Source organism: Phacochoerus africanus, chromosome 2, assembly GCF_016906955.1.
Source record: "Phacochoerus africanus isolate WHEZ1 chromosome 2, ROS_Pafr_v1, whole genome shotgun sequence".
Taxonomy (NCBI): Eukaryota; Metazoa; Chordata; class Mammalia; order Artiodactyla; family Suidae; genus Phacochoerus; species Phacochoerus africanus.
Window position 1 is genome coordinate 242,820,094 of NC_062545.1, and position 22,664 is coordinate 242,842,757.

Genomic DNA, 22,664 nt, shown 5'->3' on the forward strand with positions numbered 1-22,664 from the left:
GCAGGGCTGTGAACTGAGGTCGGGCTTAGTACCACATCTTAGGTGAGAAGAAAAGAGGCTAGGAGAAAACAGCATCGAGCAGCCACAGCCTTTTTCCGAAAGCAACTCATACCCAGACACACCCATCGCTCAGCCCTTAGCCCTTAGCCCTTGAAGGCGGGAGCCTCGGCAGCTTCTGGGCTAGCTAGACCCTGCCCCCACCCAGCCTCCACGGAACTCGGAGCTGCTGCTGCTGGGGCAGGGGTCTGGCTGCCCGGCCCCCCGGGAGTTTGGGGGCGTGACCAGTGAGCGGAAGCCTGCGGCTCTGGATTGGCTGCCCAGCGGGCCTGTGGGCGGTGCTCCTGGGTAGGTCCCGCTTGGCCGCTTGCAGACGGCGGGGAGGCGGGGCCGGCGGGAGCCCGACAGCCAATGGTCGCGCGGCCCCCAAGCAGTTACAAAGGGCCGGAGCGAGGCCGCCGCGGCGGCGGGGGAGGTGGGGCGAGGCGAAGCTTGTTGAGGCGAGGCGGCGGCCGGGCCGGGCCGGGCCACAGGCAGTGGCGGCGGGACCATGGAGGTGGCGGCCGGTGCTCCGCGTTCCCGGCTGCTCCTCTTCGTGCTGGCGGCGACGGCCACGCTGGTCCCGGAGGCGACGGGTGAGCGGCGGCGCGGCAGAGCTGGCGGTGGCTGCGGGGCGCGCCGGCCGGGCCCGGCCTCTGGCTCGCTCCTTCTCTTTCTCAAACATGGCGCGGGGCCGGGGGCGCAGGTGGCGGCGCCCGGGCGGAGGCCGGACTTTAAGTGCCTGGCAGCCGCCACGCGAGCCGCGGGCGGGAGGCCGAGGCGGGGCGAGGGCGTGGGTTCTAGCGCGGGCGGACGTGCCCGAGCTGCAGACTCTCTGAGGGAGGTAGCGTCGGGCGGAGCCGTCCAGGGTTGGGGGCTGCCCTCTGGGAAGCGAGTGGGCGCAGGCCGAGGGCCCCAGGGTGCGAGGCTCTCCTGGACTTGGAGAGCTGGGGCTGCTCCAGAGTCCCCGCTAGTCGCTGTGTGGCGTTGTCCCAGGCACCGCACCCAGAGCTGTTAGGTGCTTCAGGCTCCGGGGGCCCGGGCGGGGTTGGGGGCGGAGGAGGCTTCCAGGGCGGAGTGTGAGCTCCAAGTCTCCAGGGCCTCCTCCAGCAGTGGGAGGGCGCGACGTGTGACCCCCGAGTCAGCAGAGACCCTCGGGTCAGCAGGCCTCCCTGGCCTTCGGCGCCGGCCTGACCCAGCCGAGAGGGGCTGCTTCCTCATCCAGGGGTGGCTTTGGAATGGGAGGTGCTGCGAAGCTTTGTTTGAGGACAAGGAGGCACTGAGATGTGCGGAATGTTTCTTCTTTTCGTGCGTCTGGGGAAGTGTTGAAGTGAATCCACTAACCAGAAGGCTACAAATTGTTTCGTAGTAGAAACTTGAACGTTTGCTCACTCTGCGGGGTTTGGAATGTTTGAATGGAAATGACTGAGTTGATCACACGTTTTATTTCCTCGAAGGACCGTCTCTAGAGATGTTGCATTTCTTGAGTGACGGTAGTTTTCATCAGTTGTCTGTATAGCTGGTTTTCAAGGGAGAATGTTTGCTGCATTTTCCAAAATATAAATTGGGAAAGGGTATGTGGTCATCATCTACCCCGTGGAGGGAGGAGTGAAAAACTTTGTTAGCATCCCAACTCTAATACTAGAAACTGAAATATAGAGCCTTAGTATAAGCAACTAAAATAAGTTTCTCTTTCTGTGTTTTTTTTTTTTTTTTTTTGTCTTTTTGCTATTTCTTTGGGCCGCTCCCGCGGCATATGGAGGTTCCTAGGCTAGGGGTCGAATCAGAGCTGTAGCCACCGGCCTACACCAGGGCCACAGCAACGCGGGATCCGAGCCGCATCTGCAACCTACACCACAGCTCACGGCAACGCCGGATCGTTAACCCACTGAGCAAGGGCAGGGACCGAACCCGCACCCTCATGGTTCCTAGTCGGATTCGTTAACCACTGCGCCACGACGGGAACTCCAGTTTCTCTTTCTGTAACTGAACACCAAATGCTTTTGAAACAAAAAAACTCAGTACTTAGGGTGTCAGATATTACTATAAGCAGCTGTCTAAAGAAGAGCTTACTGTGGTGTAGATGCATAAGGTACACCAAAAGTGTACTATCTAATCCTCATAATCCCTCAGGGCCCAGTGGCATTTGCCCCATTTTATAGATGAGAAAATTGAGGTGTGGAGAGGGTTAAGTATCAATTACTAAGAGCTGGAGTTAGGATTTGTACCAAGGGTTCAGTGTTTGCAAAACCTATACGTTTTAAGATACACACTTAACTGTCTGGCGAAGCCCATTTTTCTTTTTTAGTCCTCTAATGAATAATTGATTTTTATTATTCACTTTTAGATTTTGCCCTCATAATTAGAAAAACAGGCTGGCTTTTTTCTGGCTCCTAGTACATTTTTGGAGTCCTTTCACACCTGGCCTTCATTAGAAGAAACAGTGAATTTTTGACATTGGCCTGAGAAGGGGGTCAAGACAGGTGGGAGAATCAATATAGATATGCATCAAGCATAAAATTAACTCGAATAACACAGTTCACTCTTTTCCACCTAGCTTAGCACACAGAGTGTTCCTATATTCAAGTAACAATATTGGACTTCATTAATGTACAGAGCATGGCTTAGTCTGTGCCCTGGAGGAGTTTATAGACTACACTGGCATGCAGACAAGACAAAGCTGATCCAGGTGCTATCATCCTTAAGTCTAGACTATCTCAACTGGTCTGCCTGCCCTGGTAGGTTACGCTGATGTTTCCATTTATCCTTTCATACATTCTGAAGAAGCTCAGATCTTTTTATTCATTTATTTTTATTTTTTTTTTCTTTTGCAATCATATCCATGGCATATCGAAGTTCCCAGGCAGTGGATCAAATCTGAGCTGTAGCTGCGGCAATGCTGGATCCTTAACCCACTGTGCCAAAGTGGGAACTTCTCAGATGTTTTTTAAAATTTATAATTTTAAACTCCTTTCTAAGAGTTTGTAGTTGTTCCCTCATTGTCCAGGTTATCAGTTTTGTATTTCTTTGCCCAGCTTCTCTCTCCAACATAAATTTCTCTAGGGAAATTGGTTCCTTGTCATTGGTGCACAGTTTAGTTACCAGTATGTCTGCTTATGTACCCATGTGAGTGTGTGTTCCTTTCTGCTCTTTCATAATGTTTTCTTTGAAAATATGCCTGAAACTCAGCTCTTCTTTACATTAATGCTTCTTGAATGTTTCTTCCCCTCATTGGATTCAGCTGTCAGTTTAGTCCTGCCTGTTTTCCCTACCCCCCAAATCCATTTGCTTTTCAGTATTTCTCTCGCTTATAGGCTGCTGCCAAGCTAATCTTCCTTAGCCATCCTCTCAAAGGGTTTACAGGATTTCCCATTTGTACTCAGTGCTTAGAGCAGTACTTGAGGCTTATGATTAGGGCCATCACTTAGTACCCAGAGATCTCACATCCCACTACTGCAAACCTTCTGTTTTCCCATTCCTGTGTTTTCCCTCCCATTCCTGGCTTTCTAGTCTTTTCACTACATATTTCATTTTGCCTCATTTGGAAGTATGAGGAGAAAAGTTCTCAATGCTGACTTCCTGTACTGGTTTAGTTTGTGAACTCTACTTCCCTAAACTGTATAGCAGTAAGCTTAGTGTTGTCTATTTCTATCATCTTGCACTGTTACATACTCTGGAATATAAGTGCCCAGAGAGCAAGGAACATACCTTTTATTTCCTTTGTGGTCTCGGAACCTAGCACTATGTTTAGTATTCAGTTCCTCTTAAATGCTTGTGAATTAAATGAATTTCATTTATCTTGAATATTCCTTTAATACTTATGCTGTTATATGTAAGTACAGTTTATAAATATTTATTGAGAATTCTGTTTATACACAGGAAAATTATGTGATGTGAAAGAAGCAGTTGGTTATTAGTCCCAACATCTAGTTATGCAGAAAATGGGAATGGTACTTATTTTGACTAATTTATGAGATTGTGAAGATCAGGAGAGAAAGTTGTATTGGAGTTTGATGTTGCTGTTTTGTATTGTTATTAATAGGAGGGCTGATGTTGCTGTTTTGTATTGTTATTAACGGGAGGGCTGATGTTCAACCAGCAGTTCCCACTGGGGCACAATGTGTTTATTTGGTCAGACATCCTTTCTGATTGGCTGGTACCACAGTGGTGCTAGTTGTTAATACTTTTAATATCACCCCTGCAGAGTGGCATCTGTATTTAAAGAGGGAAGTGAGTAGTCTAGGCTGAAGTGTCTGGGGGAGGCTTCCTGGGCACTTTAGGACTTAAACTGATTTTGATGGGCTAGAATTCATTTGTGGAGAGAGGGAGATTTGTTGAATGTTAAGCTCTTTCTCTGTAAACTGTGTCCCCCAACTCCCCCAGGGCAGGAAGCAAAAGGTTATGTTATCTGGCTGGCAGGTTACTCATTGTAGAGTTAATTTCCTTATTTTGCACTATGGGGTTTGAACATACTAATCATTATTTTTTTCCCCCCCAATGATTGGTAATCTAAGTGGGATGAGTAAAGGAGACTAATACTGTGGGATGCCCACAAGATCTAGGCATTCTAACAAATGCAAGCCGTAAGTCACTCAGTTTACAAATGGAAAAACATAACTCAGGTTAGTGAATTTCTCAGGATTGGACAGAACCAGGACAGAAACTAGTTTTTCTGATTCCATATCTTGTGTCCTATATGGGACTTTAAAATATGAGGGACTTGGATGGGGCGGGGGAGGGGGGGAGAACAGGGTTAATGGAGTGACTTATTTAAGTGAAGTTACTTTGAATTTCACAGAGCTTAAGGAAAGTGAGTTCTGAAAGTGGGAGGGAGGTGGGAATAATTACAGATTATAAAGTCTTCAAGAGGAGGTCAGTACCTTTTTTTATACTGCTGTAAAAAGGACCTAAAAGTAGTCTTATAGTGGTTTGGAAGAAATTTTGTGTTTAAGTGAAATGGGGTGTAATTGAAAGGCCTTGTACATGGTTAGGTTTAGAATTTTAGATGATCTACTTTGTTGTTGAAATTAAATGGGGAACTGACACGGTCAAAATAACCTAAAGGGAGCTAAATCTAACTCCTGTGAGGAAGGCTGCTCCTGTGAAGACTTGTTGAAAGCTTTTCCTAGGCCTAGTTAAAACAGTTATCTGAACTCAGTACCATTCTTGTAGTACCATTGTATTGCATCGGATATGTTCATGTCTAATGAACTGAGTTTTGAAAATGCCAGTATCCTATGTTTGGCCCTTTTGATGTGAGAACATCTTTTTTAAAATCACAGAATCCCCTGCACATGTCAAAAAATCCTCATTCCTTTTGTTCTTCTTTCTTGGTGGTGGCTTACATAATACAACTTTCTCTGAACAGATGGACTGTGGTTTGATATCATGTGATTGGGTCACATCTTCACTTCCTGCTTCTAGAATTGAGGGCAGATGCTGGTATGCTTCTCAGGGGTTTTTTTGTGCCTTGTCCCATAGAATTAGCTCAAGAAAACTTTTGGAATCTTCTCAAAATTTATAGTCTGTATTGATCCAGCCTAACTCCACTACTTAGGATAATATTTAATGCCTTTTTAAATTAATTTTCTCAATATCAAATCCAAGCAGTCTCCATAAATATTAGGATTTACTGCTACTGAATTAGATCCAGATTTAGCTGTATGTTTAGTTTTAGCCCAGATACTACAGGTAGGTTTCTTATGGTTACCCTTATTTTATTTTTGGCCACATCCTTGGCATATAGAAGTTTCCAGGCCAGCGGTGGAATCAGCCTTGCAGCTGGAGCCTACACTACATCTCTGGCAACGCAGTATCCTAAACCCACTGCTCCAGGCTGAGGGTCAAACTGCTCTGCAGAGACACTGGATCTTTAGCCTGCTGTGCCACAGTGGGAACTCCAGGTTGGCCTTTTTTTTGATATGGATTTATGATTGATCGACTTGTAGGCTTTTGCCTCAGACACTTTTCCAAACAGTGTAAGTCTGATTGGTTTTATGCGTCTAGTTTTGTAGATCAGATCTGGCCTTTTGTAAAGCTCCTCCTTTATTTTGGAAATCTGAGAGGAGTGCACATTATAAAAAATGATTTATAACTTAAGAAAAAGTATGGCTTGCAGGATATATACACAGGTCGCTTTGACATTTCTTGAAGGTTCAGTGGCCCTTACATCATTTTATCAGTCTGAGAGGAATATAAGAATGTGCTGGGAGTTCTCCTTGCCTTGTCTCATTTAATTCTCATAACCAACCTTGGATGAGAGCTATATAACAGTACAAAACTTCTTACTTATGTACCAGCTAATTTCCAAAAGCCTCTTTAAGTCCATTTGTTCCTGGGTCCAGGTGACCACTGCTCAGGAGATAACTGTGGATTTTGATGATGTTGGTTCTAACCCAAGATTCTTTTCAGCTCTCATAAACATTATCCAAGATGTTAATATTTTGTCATTCATCTCTTAATTGTAAATACATTTGTAAAAGGAAGACACTTTGAGATAGAACAGATATTTACTAACAGTAATCCAACCATTGAGACTCAAATGATTGTTCATTACTGTTACCTCCATCTGCCTGGGTAGACAGAGTTGGCAGGATTTTGCTCAGATTGGAGCTTAGTTTATATATATGAAAGTTTGTAAATAGAAGAACTTTGTGTTTCCATTTTACGGACCAGGAAACTAAGGTCATGATGAATGGTGGAGCCAGTGTTTGAGCTTTCCAGAGTATGTACTTTTTCCTGTACATCATACTGCTTTCATTCATAGTAAATATCTTGTTTTGGTCATTTCATTGAGAAAGTTTTCTTTTTCTTTAGCATGCTCCTTTTTTTGGAACCATGATAATTTGCTTCACCTTGTTTTTATTGCAGTTTGCCTCTTTGCAGCTACAGGTTACTCAGATGTTTTCAGTCTTTCTTTGATAATGTATTTTTAGGTAATTTGAATCTCTCCAGTGAGTCTAATGATAGTTGATCTCTCACTATTTGTATTGATATGTATTCATAGCAAACTCTTTGCTTCTCAAATTAACATTAGCACAGACCTGAACATTTGAATCGAAGAAAGGAAAAAAACTAACACTGTCCGTCATTAATATTGTGGCTTATTCTACCCCATGCATTTTTTTTGGTATAATATAACCATTCTTTAATCATTCTGTCTCTTTCAGTAGTTTATCAAAGCTAATAAATATGCTTTTAAGATGGCAGAGGTTTGTTTGTAGAAGATAGATCATTTAATCTTAGCAAATATTTTAGTAATGGCAACACAATGGGAAGTATAGAAAAAGAGGCAGTCTTGATTTCCGGGACTGCAATGCTGGGGAGATGATGAATACAGATTCAGTAATAGCAAGCACAGGGACTACTTTATAGAGTTGATAGGACTTGATCTCATGCCTTGCAGGATAAGTTGGGTTTAGAGAGGATGGAGGGTGACGTGTATGAATAAGGAGCATGCTAAATTCCAAGAATTTATTTTGAGGGGAGGAATGGAAGTTCATGATGTAAAGGGTGGGCTCAGAGATTATGAGCCTTGAAAATTAGTTGGATGTTTTTAATGTGGAAAAAGAATATCTAACTGTACTACAGAGAAATGGAGCAGGGTGGCTCTCTAGGAGATTTTGGAGTTGGTTCGATGGTATTGGGAATGGAGTGAAAGGGTGGCTCTGTGACATTTCAAAGAAATCAAAGGAGCTGGTAGTAGGGCCTATACAGGGCTTTTCCCTTGCCTTCAGGCTCTTTCCCCAACATATTTGCATGACTTCCTCCCTCGCCTCATCTGTGTGTTTGCTCACATGTCACCTTTTTCTCAAAGAGGCATATCCTGACCACACTTTTTGTAATTGCCATCATCTCGCTTTGCTTTCTTTTTTGTAACACTCCCTTCTGAAATTCTGCATTTACTTACCATATTTACATCTTTACTATACTTATTGTCTGCTAATTACTAGGATATAAGCTTCATGAAAGTGGATATCTTTGTTTTGTTCATCAGTGTGTGAACAAAGTGCAAAGAAAGTGCCTAGTGCATCACAGGCACTCAGTAAATATTTGTTGAATGGCAGTAGCTCTTAGCTGTAAAAAGGTAGGGTACAAAAGTTAAGGATTCCATAAAATAAAAAAAGAATGGCTCCAGAGTTTTTACTAGATCTAGATAATGCCTTTAACTAGTAAGGATTTTGGTGAGATATTGAGGGGAAATGAATTCTGGTTTGAGCATGTTGAGTTTGAGGTGAAAGTAGGATAGGCAAGTGAAATTGTTCAGTACAGCAAAAGACTGGAATGGGAGAGGACCTTAGGCAGAGAAATGATTTTGCCTTCCGGCTCATTCTCTTTCTTTTGGATTCTTGTGCCCCTAAAACCACCTACAGTGGAGTATTTATTTTGACTGAATTCCTAGCTTAGATCTGGAGTCTTGCTCAGTTAACTGTTAAATTATTCCCTCCTGGGTTACCGGTCCATGTTTTGTTGCCTGCCTCCGTCCCATCCCCATTCCTCCAGAGCCAAATAATGTATTTAGATTTATTTGTGATCTTCTGATTCTATTGAAATTAGCCTTCAGGCTGTGCTGCTTTCTCTGCAGTAGTATGATTGACTTTTGGGGAATCTGCTCTGAGGTAAAAGAGAGGGAGTTTCTTTTTGGAGACCTACATTTACTCCACTGGCTTCAGATCATGGTTGTGATGTTATAGGTGTCACCTTTACTGTAGCCTGGAGCTCCCTGATGGCAGTCTTGTTAAATGTTTTTCATGCTGCTGTTTTTCTCCATGAACCAAGTACTGGTGCAGTTGTACATGTCTCTAGACCATCTTTACTTTTTTCTTTGGATTGATCTAACTTATTTGTTTTCCTTCCAATTTTGAAGGCGTTTAAATCTTGTGACTTGGTCGCCAGAAATGTAATAAAATCCTTAGGAGAGTAGGCATGAGAGTCCCCACATATTTGCCTGGGATTAGATTCTAATCACTGTATCTCTCTGGGACTCATTTTTCAAAGGAAATAACACCTAACTTAAATGATAATTGTGAAGATAATATGAAGTAGTTTTATAGACTACCTAGCACATAGCCTGATACTGGCAAATATTCAGTAAAAGAGACATTATATATTTAAATAAGTGAAGGAATGATTTTTGGAAGTGGAAATACATGTCTGTGGAATGAGGAACTGTGATTAATTGGTAGACTTGAAATGCATATTTCACTCAGAATAAGAAAGGACTTTCTTTCAATGGGAGCTGTCATAAAGTACTCTGGATTGGCTGAATTCCTAGCTTAGAATTCGGTGTAAACCAGTTATACTTCAATTAAAAAAAAGGAATTAAAAAATAAAGTGCTCTGTTCCCTGTCACTGGAAATATTTAGGCAGAGGTGGGAGGTGGAGGTAACCTCCTGTCCAAGAAGTTGTAGAAGAAATTTCTTGCATTAGATAAGAGAACAGAATTGTTTATCTCCAAGCTCTGTTTCTACTCCAGAGTTCTGTACTTTAACTTGCTCACTGTTTTTAGCCAGCATTACAGGCTCTCAACTTCCCTAACATTAATGGCTTTAAGCTGAGCACTGTTTTATAACTTTATCTTATTGTATGGGAAAAATATATTCAGTGACTGGCTTATACTCTGGCCATTTTCCAGGGAGGAATTTAGGAAGCTTGAAGTAAAAACATATGCAATAAGACCAAAACTAGTGATCAGGAAGATAAGAACCAGAAAGCAAAAGGGGAAAAGAAAGAAAACAGCCGTTAAGTTTGCGCTGAGGAAAGCTTTAGTAGTAGATACAGTAGTTAAGCTTTGAGTTTTCTAGCAGTGAAGGCAATAAGGGAACCCTAAAGTTTTCATATGTTTCATTGTCTCTTGCTGAGAACACATTCGTGAGGCTGCCACATTCCTTAACCGACTGGAGTCCCAAACAGGAAGATTGCAGTGCAGGGAGAATCTCCACCTTGTCAGACTTTCTGGACCTGGCAACCCTGATTCTTGTTCTCAGCCTGTCTTCTTTTAACATGTTTGAGGGTTCATTTTAGTACTGCTACTGCCATTTTTCTTCTGGACTCTAAGGACATTCTAGTTTTACCCTAATGCCAATGGAACAGGTGATGTAAGGCTGGAATGTTTAAATCAAGCTTTTCTAAAAGCTAGAGGATATTGAATAGAAAGCAACATGAAACTATTCATCCTGCTTTACAAAGACTTTGTCTTCAGGGCCTTATCTTTTGGCCTGTGTCCATTTGGCAGAGTCTGAGTACTGCCACCAGAGTGAATACAGCCAGACATTTACCGTTCTTCCCACAGGCCCAAGTCCAGAGAATGTCTTTGCTTGGGTTTCCTGTTTGAAGAGCTGCCTCCTTTTCTGGGTGATGGATATTGGGAATGATGGCTTCCTTTAGGAGAGAAGGCACTATCCAGAGAGCGTGGCCCTACCCTATGTTGGTTGAGTAGTAGCACCAATATTCATAAAAAAGATACCTATGTATGTTACCATAAAGGACATTCTTTGGTTAGAGGCATGCTGATTTAACTGGGGAAAATAAGTTTCTCCCTGCTCTTGAGCAGAATCTATTTTCCAAATCTTTGTATAAGGGACTTTGGGGGAAAAGTGAAGACTCTGGGTTTATCACTCTTTATGATTTGAGTGAATTCACCTTCCTTGCTTATTCTGCTGTTGCTGGGTTACTTTAGGCCTGTTCCAGTGTTGCCTTGTTCTAACCAACAGGGCTGAACCTCCTTATTTTTGTTCACTTGCTTCAGGATAACCATTCCATCTAGATTTCCTAGGTGTGAACCTCACTGATTACATAATAGTGTGTATTTATAGTTCTAGGACACCTTGTGCAGGCATCCTGTTACATTTCTACAATATAAGATCTTTAAATATGCATGGAAATACAAATAGCTCCCATGGAAAAGAGCAGAAATAAATGGCTTTTTTTTTTTAAACTGGAAATGAGGGCCAATATACATATTTGAGGGTGCTGAACTTGGAGGAGACAGTTAAGCCTTAGGAGGAGTACAGAGATAAAAGCAGCAACAGTGGCTTTTCATTTATATAAACACATACACACAATATGTGTATGGGGCCTTTATTTATTTATTTTTGCTTGATATATTCATTCCCAAACCAAACCATGATGTGCTGTAATTGAGTCTCTTTGTTTAGCACATGGCTGTTGATTTGAGTACTTTCTCCAATTGAAAAAAATGACATTTTAATTTTGTTATTCAGTGTACAACAGATTTAAATAAAAACACCAAGATTGTGTATTGTAGATTTCCTTCAACAATAATTATATGTAATTATTTTACAAAAATAAACAAGTTAAAGTAGTTCTAGCTATTTTATCTCATTTCACATTTGGAGAAAAATTACAAACCAGGGGCTAGAGTTTGCTCATGTTTCTCAATGAGGAAAGATAATTTCTGATTGCTAGCTTCAGCTGGTTCCACCAGAGCAGTGAACAGTTGATGCTAGTGAAGAGCACTGAGCATGTGGAGAGGAAGTGCAACTGGAAATAGGTCAGGGTGGCCACGTGCTGCTAAAACAGGTGACAGTTTCACGAGTGTGATATCTCAGAAATTTTAAGGAACCTGTGAAGATTAAAACTTGGAGCATACTCCTGGCACATCAAAAAACATGAAGTAAATGATAGTTATTATTAAGAAAATTGCTTTTCATAGATTCATAGAGTTTTAAGACTAGAAATGACCACGAGACCATAGTAATCATTTTGTCTAACTGTATTTTACAGGTGAGGAAACTGGAGCTCAGATGTTACTTGGTATTTCAGGATAAGCAGGATAATTTCAGAATAATAATTCAGCTAATGACTGAACAGGAATCCGATTCCCTCCTCATTGCAGTTTCATTTAGCATCCCTTTTCTGACTCAAGTTTCCTTTAGGGAGAATGATTTTTCAAAAAATCACCTAAATTGTGGAAGATCTTTTTAAATACCATCAAATCAGACCCTTAACAGATGGATGCCTAGGTGGATAAATAATGATAAAGTCAGCACAGCAGAGTAGTAGCAGTTACAGAATTTAGGTGGTGGGTGTATAGAAGTTAACATTTCTGTTAGTTTTTCTGAATGTTTGAAAATGTTTGTAATAGATTGTTGCGGGGGAGGGAGGGGCTGAAAAAAATCTGAAGTTATCTCCTCACCCCAGATGTGTTTCTATTACCAATTTCTCTGAACGTCGACAAACCAGCAATACTTGCTACAGCCAAAGAAAATAAAACACCAGAGATCCAGAGCCCTCCGGTGTACACACTCTAGGACCTTTCCTTTACATTCTCCAGGGACTGAGAACCTCGGGTCTATCTCAAGTTTTTCTTTTTCTTTTCTCTATCCATTTTTTTTTTAAATTATGAACGGTAGTTGTGTATTGCAGATTTGAAATTCCCTACTTGCCAGCAAACAAGCCAGTTAACACAATTAGCACTATAGATAACTTTCCTATAAACAAATCCTTTTTTTTCCTATTTGTTTTGCTTCTCCCTTTCCATGGTAAATTTTTCTTTTGTTCTTTTCTTTCTTTTTTTTTTTTTGTCTTTTGTTGTTGTTGTTGTTGTTGTTGTTGCTATTTCTTGGCTCACTCCCGCGGCATATGGAGGTTCCCAGGCTAGGGGTTGAATCGGAGCTGGAGCCACCGGCCTACGCCAGAGCCAGAGCCACAGCAACGCGGGATCCGAGCCGCGTCTGCAACCTACACCACAGCTCATGGCAACGCCGGATCGTTAACCCGCTGAGCAAGGGCAGGGACCGAACCCGCAACCTCATGGTTCCTAGTCAGATTCGTTAACCACTGCGCCACGACGGGAACTCCTTCTTTCTTATTTTTAATGCATTTATAATCTTGTCTTTCTGTTCTCATTTAGTTTTTTTCCCCCTAGATCACAGTTATTTCTTCCTCCCTATCCTTTAAACAAACAAACACACCAGGCCATATAAATATTCTTTTATCTTGGGCCTCTCTTCCCTTTCTTATATGTCAATTAAGTTTTTTCAGATCCAGCCTACCCTTGCCCTATGATGGGAGAAGGAAAAGGAGAAAGTTTCAGTAAATTGGGTTTCGGGAGTCAGGCAGAAACCTTAAGGGATACTTTTCAAGGACCAGCAGACTTGAACGTAGCTGTGCATTGCAAACAGATGATGTACTCTAAGGAAATAGCTGTTCTTAGCAATTGGGTGCTTGCATCTAATTTAGCTATAGAGCTCCTGGAACTTGAGAAAAAAATCTCATGGAGCAAATGGGTATAATCACCTATGAACCATTCTAAACCACAGCTGGGGCCTAGTAATTATTGACTTAGGTATAGACATCATAATTATATGCTGTCATATACATATGCTGCATAATTCTGTGTAACACAATTCTGTGCTGTATCGTCTATTCTCCAAAGGATAAGTAACATCAAGCTTTGGCAGACTCTTATATTTTAATAACCAATTTTATGCTAGTCTTCTTCAGTAACCAAAATGCTACTAGCAATTTGAAACCCATATTCATAATGCTAAGTCTTGAGGTATAAAAACTTTATTAGAATGGTTACAGTATATCCTCAGGCTTTTTTTTTTCTACACACACACATACACACACACACATGTAGTTTACGTAGTCTTAAAAGGGTAAGCGTTCTTCTGAAAGGAGTTAAAACGCCACCAGCTGCTTGCATCCTCATGCCCCAGGGAGACCATGATTCAAGGGTTGGAAATACTATAACAATATAAATTTAAGAGCCTCTCCATTTGGGCTGGGCCTTTCTCTCCTTGCTTGGTTCAGTTTAGCTGTATTCCTATAGGAGACTGTAACTAGAATTGAACTGCTTTCTTTAACATTTTGTTTAACAAGGAAGATGAACATTTCACACTAGGGAAGGCAGTAAAGTTCAATCTGTAACTCTATGTGTGCTTCATCAGGTCTCAGATTTCTAACGGTATCTTTTTTTTTTTTTTTTCCCTTTCTTTTGCGGGAATGACATGAAACTAAATACCAAGAGACTCAATTAAGAGTAGAAAATGTTGGAATTGCCCAGTGGCTCAGCGGGTTGAGGATCCATCATTGTCACTGCTGTGGCTGGGGTTTGACCTCTGGCCTGAGAACTTCCACATTTTCTGGGCACAGCCAAAAAGAAAAAAAAAGGAGGGTAGAAAATCTGATTGCTTCTGTGGAACAGGAGATAGAAGGATTGAATGTTGGGGAGTTGTTACTATTTTTTTTTTTTTTGGTAACAGTTTTGCAGAAATATTTGACACCTTACACTGTGTGTGTATGTGTGTGTGTATCTTCAATCCAAATAAAAAAATAAGTTAAAAAAATTAATTGTTGAGTTCCCTGGTGGCCTAGTAGTTAAAGGATCTGCTCTTGTCACTGCTGTGGCATGGGTTCAATCCCCGGTCTGGGAATTTCTGCAGGCTGGGGGCACTGCCAAAAAAAAAAAAGAAAGAAAGAAAAATATTATTTAGCCAAAAAAAAAGGGTAAATATATGGTAGTTATTAATCCATAAATGGTTAGTAAATATTAAGGGTTGAATTTCCCTGTTGAAAAGACACAATCTTGGATTGTATTAATACAAACCCTGAAGATGCAAATCTAGCAGTATTTTTCAAGAGACACTTAAAATGACATCAAAGCTTGAAATAGTAGAATAGAAAAAGGCAAATCTGACAAAAATAAAAAAGTCAACATGGTAAGATTAGTACCTGACAAAATTCTAGCCACTAAAGGAGTTCCTGTGTGGCTCAGTGATAATAAACCCCACTAATATCCTTAAAAATTCAGGTTCCATCCCTGGCCTTGCTCAATTGGAGATCTGGCATTGCTGTGAGCTGCAGTGTAGGTCACAGATATGTCTCTGTTGTGGCATGGCTGTGGCTGGGGTGTAGACCAGAAACTGCAGCTCCAGTTCAGCCCCTAGCCTGGGAACTTCTATATGCTGTGGGGGGGGGGGGCTAAGCAAAAAATAAAATAAAAAATATAAGCCATTAAAGTATTACAGAGAAGAAAGATGTGTTTTATTTTGATAAGAGCTACTGTCTCTCAAGATGTGTCATGAATCTATGTAACCAACAAGTGTCAAAATATATAAAGGCAGAACTGTTAAAAATACAAGATATTAATGAATTCACTCTTTATAGATTAAGAAAGCGAGTATTTGGGAGTTCCTGCTGTAGCACAGCAGGTTAAGGATCCAGCATTGTCTCTGTGGCAGCAAGAGTTCCATCCCCAGCCTGGTGGTATGGATTAAGCATCTGGCATTGCCACAGCTGTGGTGTAGGTCACAGCTGCGGCTCAGATTCAGTCTCTAGCCCAGGAAATTCCATATGTCGTGGGTGCAGTCAAAAAAGGGGGGAAAAAGCAGTATTTGAATAACATAATAATAATGTTTTCTAATTCTGTAGTCATGAGTAATATTCTTACAAGTATTTGCACATTTTTCCAGGAGATTGATGATTTGGAAATCTACAAAGAAAATTCAAGTTAGAAATTAACAATCCCTTCCCCCCCAAAAAAGCCAAAATAAAATCATGTATCTACTTGAAAATGTAAGATTATTCCAAATAATCTTTGGGTTGAAGAAGTTAAAAGTGTAAATTATGTACCATTTTGAAATGAAGAGCCCAGTGGGAGTCTCAAACCTAGTGGGAGTTCAAACCTAAAGAAGTACCACCCAAAGGAAAATTAGAAAGTAAGAATATTGAAAGTCAAGCTAGAGAAAGAATCACTAAGTAAATAAATACACAGAAAATAAGGATTTAGAAAAAAATTAAGAAAAATAGATTTGATCCATAAAAACCCCAAATTGATTTTTTGTAGACACATGATTAAAATGACAAATATTTGGTAAATCCCCAAAAGAAAAAGCCATGAATAGAAAAATGGCAAAGGAGAATGGTGTCTTTTTACTGAATTTTGATGTATTTTTATGTATTACCATTTTGTTTTTTTCTCTTTTAGGTTAGTGCGTTTTGACTCTTATTCAATTAGTCCTTCAGGATTCAATGTCTTAAAAATGTTTTTCTGTGCTTTCCTCTAAAAGGCTTCTTGTTGTACCTCTCACATTGAGATGCATAGTCCATTTGGAGTTGAGTTTTTATTATGGTATGAGATATTTTTTTGTTTTTGTTTTCATTTAAAAAATATGTATGCCCAGCACTGTTTGTTGGTAATGCCTTCCTTTTCCTAGTGCACTATATTGTCACCTTTGCTATAATCAAGTAGTTGTATATGTGAGGGTGTGTTTCTGGAATCTCCATTCTAGTCCATTGGTCTATTTGCCCTTGTGCCGATATCACACTGTCTTAAGTATTATAATAATGTAATGGGTCTTGATGTCTAGTAGGGTAGGTCTTCCAAAAGCATTGTTTTCCAAGGTTGCTTTGGCTGTTCTTGGAGTGTTTTTCCACGTAAATTTTTAGAATCCGCTTGTCAGTTCATACACACATACACACACATCCAACACCAACCTGTAGGATTTTGATTTTGTTGAATGTACAGATCACTTTGCAGTGATTGAATCTTCCAGTGAGGAGGCTGACATGTTCCTCCATTTATAAATTACCTTTATTTTATATTTTCACAATTTCTATCAAGTAATGTTTTGAAGCTTTCGCTGTAGACGTCTTACGTGTTGTTTGTTAGATTTATTCCTAGGTATTTGTTTTTTTTTTTTTTGCATGCTTTTGTAAATGATATATTTTAGAATTTTTGTTTTCTAAGTGCTGCTGGGTTAAGTAAAGGTGATGACTTCTTTGTATAGTGACTTTTTTGGTTTTATTTTGAATACATATTGAATTTTATCTGCCTTTTTGTTTATGTGATCTATTTACATTTTCCTAAATTGCCTAACTCTTTTATTCTTAAGTCTGTGTACAATATCTTTGTGTATCACCTCCCTGGAATGACCTTCTTTCCTTCTTTAGCCTTCCATAAGCCTCAGTTGAGGTCATCTTTGAGAGAAGTCTCCCTTTTCTGTGCTTCCTGCACACTTTGTCTAATTACCCTTTATCAGTGGCATGTTTGTTCTCCATATACATTGTGACCTCCTTGAGAGTAGGAGTCTTACCCTAAGCATTTCTGTGGTAAAGGTATGTTCTTTCTTCTTACACAGTTAAACACAGTGGCCTTTTCTAGTAAAAGGTGTTCAGGCCTTTACTCTCTGCTTCTAAAATTCCTAACTGCATGTCATCTTTGGTTCACATCTTTAACTATGGTTCCAGCAGGTGTTGCTGGTCCCTGTGTAACTCTGCTCTGCCCTTAATTCAAAGGCAGCTGATGGGTGGGTACCAGTTCCTTCTCGTAGCACAGTTCACTTTCATACATCATTCCCCCAGCCTAGAATGATCTCCTACTTTCTATACCTTAGTATCTGTGCAGCCAAGTCACACTGTCTCATATAACCATTCTTGCTTTTCAGGAGGGAAAAGGTTGAATTCCTTTGTCTTGTGTTACTTGAGTAAGTTTACTGTAGATTATCTAAAAGTCCCTCCCACCCCCCTTTTCTGTGCTTTTAGAATAAATCTAGATTATATCGATACAATTCTTAAGGCACTCCTGTTTCCTCATCTGTAAAATAAAGGATTAGGATCAGGTAATTATCATGTTCTTTCCATCATAAACATTTTATGGTTAATGATTTATGATTCTTTACCATCTTGGGGGTATTACATATAAATGTGTACACTGAATGTGTGCCAACATTTGGCTAATTTGAGTTGGAACTGAAAATACACTTCCCTATAGGTACCTCTCAATGCTACAACAGTGAAGTTCTTAGGCTAACCATATTCAAGCTGTCACATTGCTGGAAAACTCTGTATTGATATTTGTGAATGGAGAGAGAGAAATCGCTGTCATGAATGTTTAGTGGCTGAATGTGCACATGTTTACATATGTCACTATTGCCTCTTCAAGCTGTATAAAGATTTGCTGATTCTCTGTCCAGCATCTGGAACAGAAAGAGGCACATTGTAGGTGTTAAAAAGTACTCGTATGGTTCGCAAATGAATTTTTGAGAATTTTATTATGTGCCAGGCACTGTACTAAATATTATTTTTTCTCTAACCCTCAAACCTTCTGAGACTGCTGCTGTTATAATTTAGGAAACAGGCTCAAGAAAGTCAAGGAACTTTCACAGAATTACTTAGAGGCTGACTAGCAGAGATAGGTCAAACTTGATTTTTTTATTTCTCTGAATTCCATGAAATTAACTTCTGTACTCTTGTAATACCCATTAGTCAACATAAAATCCAGTAAGAATTTTTTAATTTATTTCATTTTAGGATTCACCATCTTAAATATAAGTTTTTCCATCCTCCCTACCCCCAGAGGCTAGGGTAAGCAGAATGCACACATCTGCTCTGTATAGTAACACACCCCCCTCAACTCATTGAAGTGGAACAAAAACAAGATCACTTGATAGGAACAGAATTGTAATCATATTGTGTATGGCTTTAATAGTATGATCATTCTCCTCAAACATACTTCTAAAATTTCAGCTTTAATGGCTATATAGTATTCCACTTATGATATCATACCTATTTTGTCGTTACCCTGTTGTCATTCATATAGGTTGTTTTCACCTGTAAAATGCTGTCACAGACATCCGTATGCTTATATCTTTACTCTCATTTCCTATTGTTTCCAAGAAGTAGAATTAATAGATTAAAAGATACAGACTTCTTAAAGACTAACTATATCTTCACAAATTATTTTCCAGAAAGAACATTGTTTTGAAATTGGCACGAAGTAACCATACTCCATAGGGTTAAATATCCTTAGTTGGAGCTTTGAAGACAAGATAGGGAAAAGGGATGGAGCACAGAGGGGCATATTATTAAACATTTTAAAATAACTTTGAATAGATATAATACACTCACATTTTTTAGAATTCAAAAAGTACAAACGGGTTGATAGTGAAAAGTCTCCTGCCCCATCTTCTGGGTACTCAGTTCCCTTCCTTGAAAGCCAGTGTTACCCTTTTATGTGTGTGTGTGTGTGTGTGTGTGTGTGTGTGTGTGTGTGTGTGTGTGTGTGTGTGTGTGTGTATATATATATATCCTTCTAGGGAGATACTTTGTAATACGTGCAAGCTGATACATGGATCTGTTTTCCTCCCTCCTTTCCCCCTTCCTTCCTTCTTTCTTAGCACAAGTGTTACTATATGAAAATACCCTGTTGTGTACTCTGCAAATTTTCATGTAATGTATTTTTAGAGGCAGTCTGCATTAGTACCTAGAAAACATCATATTGTGTGTGTGTGAGTGGCTGTATGATCTTCAATTTTATGGTGATATGATTATTTTGTCAGTTCTATTGAGAGATGCATAGGAAGGATTACAAGCAATCTAGTATGATTAGGAAATGAACAACTTATTATTTAAGTATATATAAGCCACTACATATATGCAAATATCTATAGGCTACATTTGTTTTGTGTCAGAGGGTATGTTCATTTCTAATTTTGAAAGTGTTTGATTGTCCACCATGTTTATATGGAGAGAGAAGTTATTCTGGGCATGGGCTGTTTCACATCAGATGAACGTGAGGTACTTGGGAATTTTCGGCAGTTGAAAGGAGAGCATTGAGAAATGGAAAAAGGACCTCAAAAATGAAGGTAGTAAGGGGTAAAAAAGAAAATGTGCTTGCTTGGCCGTTTCTTGAGGACCCCGATGGTAGCAACAGCCACATCCTAAAGAGATATTCCTTGGATGTTTCTTTAAGACACATTGGATCTCTCCTGTGTGCCAGGACCAGGATCTAAGGATGCAGAGATGCTTAAAGCCAGTCCCTGACCTGAAGAAATTCATAGTCTAATGGAGGGAAAAAAAATAAACAATTATAAAATTAGGTGCACTGCTGTAGTTACTGTATCTTGAAGATGTTAAGTTGAACTAGTTCGAAAAATTAAAGTGTAGATATTTAATATTTGATGTAACTTGTAAAATGATAGAATTCTACTATTTAAAGGATTGCTGAATTTTAGACTAACTTTTCATTTAGTATAGAAGGTCCCTAGTTTACGAACTCTGACTATTGGGTCATTAAGCCTTTGCTTAAATATTTGTTTCTTTCTGGTTTTTTTTGGTCTTTTCTAGGGCTGCTCCCGAGGCATTTGGAGATTCCCAGGCTAGGGGTTGAATCAGCGCTGCAGCCGCCAGCCTATGCCAGAGCCACAGCAACTCGGGATCCAAGCCACATCTGTAACCTACACCACAGCTCACAGCAACACCGGATCCTTAACCCACTGAGCAAGGCCAGGGATCGAACCCGCAATCTCATGGTTCCTGGTCAGATTTGTTAACCACTGTGCCACGAAGGGAACTCCTTAAATATTTCTAGTAATAGCGACATCATAACCTTCTGAGCAGCCAGTTCCATTGTAGGGAGGAGCTATAGTTAGGAAATGATTTTTTTTTGTCTTTTCTTTTTCTTTCTTTCTTTTCTTTTCTCCTTCCTTCCTTCCTTCCTTTCCCTTTCTTTCTTTCTTTCTTTCTTTCTTTCTTTCTTTCTTTCTTTCTTTCTTTCTTTCTTTCTTTCTTTCTTTCTTTCTTTCTTTCTTTCTTTCTTCTTACTTCTTTTTATTTTTTTCATTTTCTTTCTCTCTTTCTCACCTGCAGCATAAGGAAGTTCCCAGGCCAGGGATCAACTCTGTGTCAGAGCTGAGACCAATGCTACAGCTGCAGCAACGCCGGATCCTTAACCCACTGCACTGGGCCTGGGATTGAACCGGTGCCTCCACAGAGACAAGCCAGATCACTAACCCACTGCTCCACAGCAGGAACTACAGGAAATGATTCTTTATGAATCAAAAGATACCACATCCTGACCTCATGATTTGATTTATTGTTGGAGTAAGATAAATTGACTCAGTAGCTACATCTATAAAATGAAGTTGTCTTTACAGCTAAGGTTATCTTTCAGATCAAACTTTTGAATTAATTCTATGATTCTCTGATTCATTTGCAGGGCAGATTGATATTCACGTAGTACTTACTGATTATTGATTACATTGTGGGATTTTGTGCCCAGTTCTCCTTCTGTCTCCCCCATCACCATGGCTGCAGTTAACGTTAAATGCTATTGACTCTTAAAATCTGCTAAGCAATTATCCTGTACTTGTGCAGTTTGTTTTGAATGTAAATGAAGGACTTTGTAGTAATTGCCCCTATTAAATCTCATCTTGCCATTTAGGCAGCTTTTTCTTAGCTTTTCTCTGATATGAGTTAACATATCAGCTAATTCCACGGAGTGTGGGAGACTAGAAGATGGAGGTATTGTGGAAAACCAAATGATTAAGAATTTCAAAGTGCCCCCATTTGTGTGCTGGATTATCTAAAGGATGCTTCTTAAGTGCTTTTTTTCCTCTTTTTTCTTTTTAGGCCACACCCATGGCATACGGAAGTTCCCAGGCTAGGGGTTGAATTGGAGCTGCAGCTGAGGGCCTATACCATGGACAGGTGGGATTCAAGCTATGTCTGTGACCTACACTGCAGATCAAGGCAACGTCAGATCCTTAACCTACTGAGTGAGGCCAGGGTTCCAACCCACATCCTTGTGGATACTAGTCAGATTCTTAACCCATTGAGCCACAGCGGGAACTCCACTTTAAAGGTGGTAGAAGTAAACAGAATCTGTCTGGAGAAATCTTTGGATAAATCGGATTTTTGTTTTGAAGCCTCACATTTCAGATTGAAGTCCATTTTCCAGATTGGTGGGGGAATTAACTTTCACAGTGTATGGTGGTATTAATTTGAGATGCTAATGTTGAGCTTGCTGCTGCAAAGGGCAACCCCAAGGGGGTGGAGTTGAGAGTCCTTTGAGGAGCTAAGCCCAGAGCAGTAAGCTAGAGGGAGTGTGGACAGGGTTTTAGCTTTGTTTACAGATATGCAGCATATTTTAAAAAGAAGAAGAGAACCTATATGGTTCCCTAGACCTAGAAGAGGGGGAAGAGGAGAGGATAGGCCTCCTTGAGATGGGAGCGGAGAGAAGAGAGGAAGGCAGTTTACTCGGAGAAGCTGGGGTGGACCACTAGACTAACTGGTAACAGGGGTTGACATCAGTACCTGAAAGGATTTGTTGTAACTTTGAACTTTTGTCTTCGCCTTTTCCATCAGTGGTGTCATCTGCTTTTAGTCTAGCAGATTGAATAAAGGGCTTTGTGCATGTTAATTCCTTTACCTGCCTGTTGGTGCGTATTTGTAGTATTTGGAAATACTCTGACTATGTAGTAAAGAGTAATTGTGCTATAATAGAGTAAGGAAAAGAAGGGTCATCCATCACCAGCAAAGTCAGAGTGGTGAAAAGATTGGACTCCAGTGTCTGGTGAGAGCAGTCTTCATCCCCCTTTTCCTTTTTCACTGCTGAGCTGTCTTATGTCTTAGCAAGAAAAAAAAAAAAGTCAGAATCCTTCCAGGGGCCTTTTTATCACTCTTGGAGAAATAATGCTGTATTTGGTTTTGAATGTGTTGACTTTGCACTAACAGGTAAGCCAAGCAGAGTCTGCACTGGAAGGCAGTTAGAACAGGAGTTCAGAGCACAAGTGCAAGGATGGGGAGTTTAGAGAGAAGATGTCAGCTGCGGTAAAGGGCTTAGTGTTGTGGTAAGGGCATCACCTTATTTCAGTGAGGTG

General features: G+C 40.4%; 1 protein-coding gene across 3 annotated transcripts in view; it reads left to right on the forward strand.

Moving 5' to 3' along the window:
* The first annotated feature begins 461 nt into the window (after window positions 1-461).
* Window positions 462-22,664, forward strand: part of TGFBR1 (transforming growth factor beta receptor 1) — a 60,549-nt gene continuing 38,346 nt past the window's right edge. Inside the window, exon 1 of one of the 3 annotated variants that reach the window (XM_047768027.1) lies at window positions 462-632. In XM_047768027.1, coding sequence (XP_047623983.1) covers window positions 548-632 — 85 coding nt within the window. In that variant the 5' untranslated portion in view covers window positions 462-547. The remainder of the gene's footprint in view (window positions 633-22,664) is intronic. The other 2 variants (XM_047768026.1, XM_047768028.1) reach the window with 2 other exon arrangements.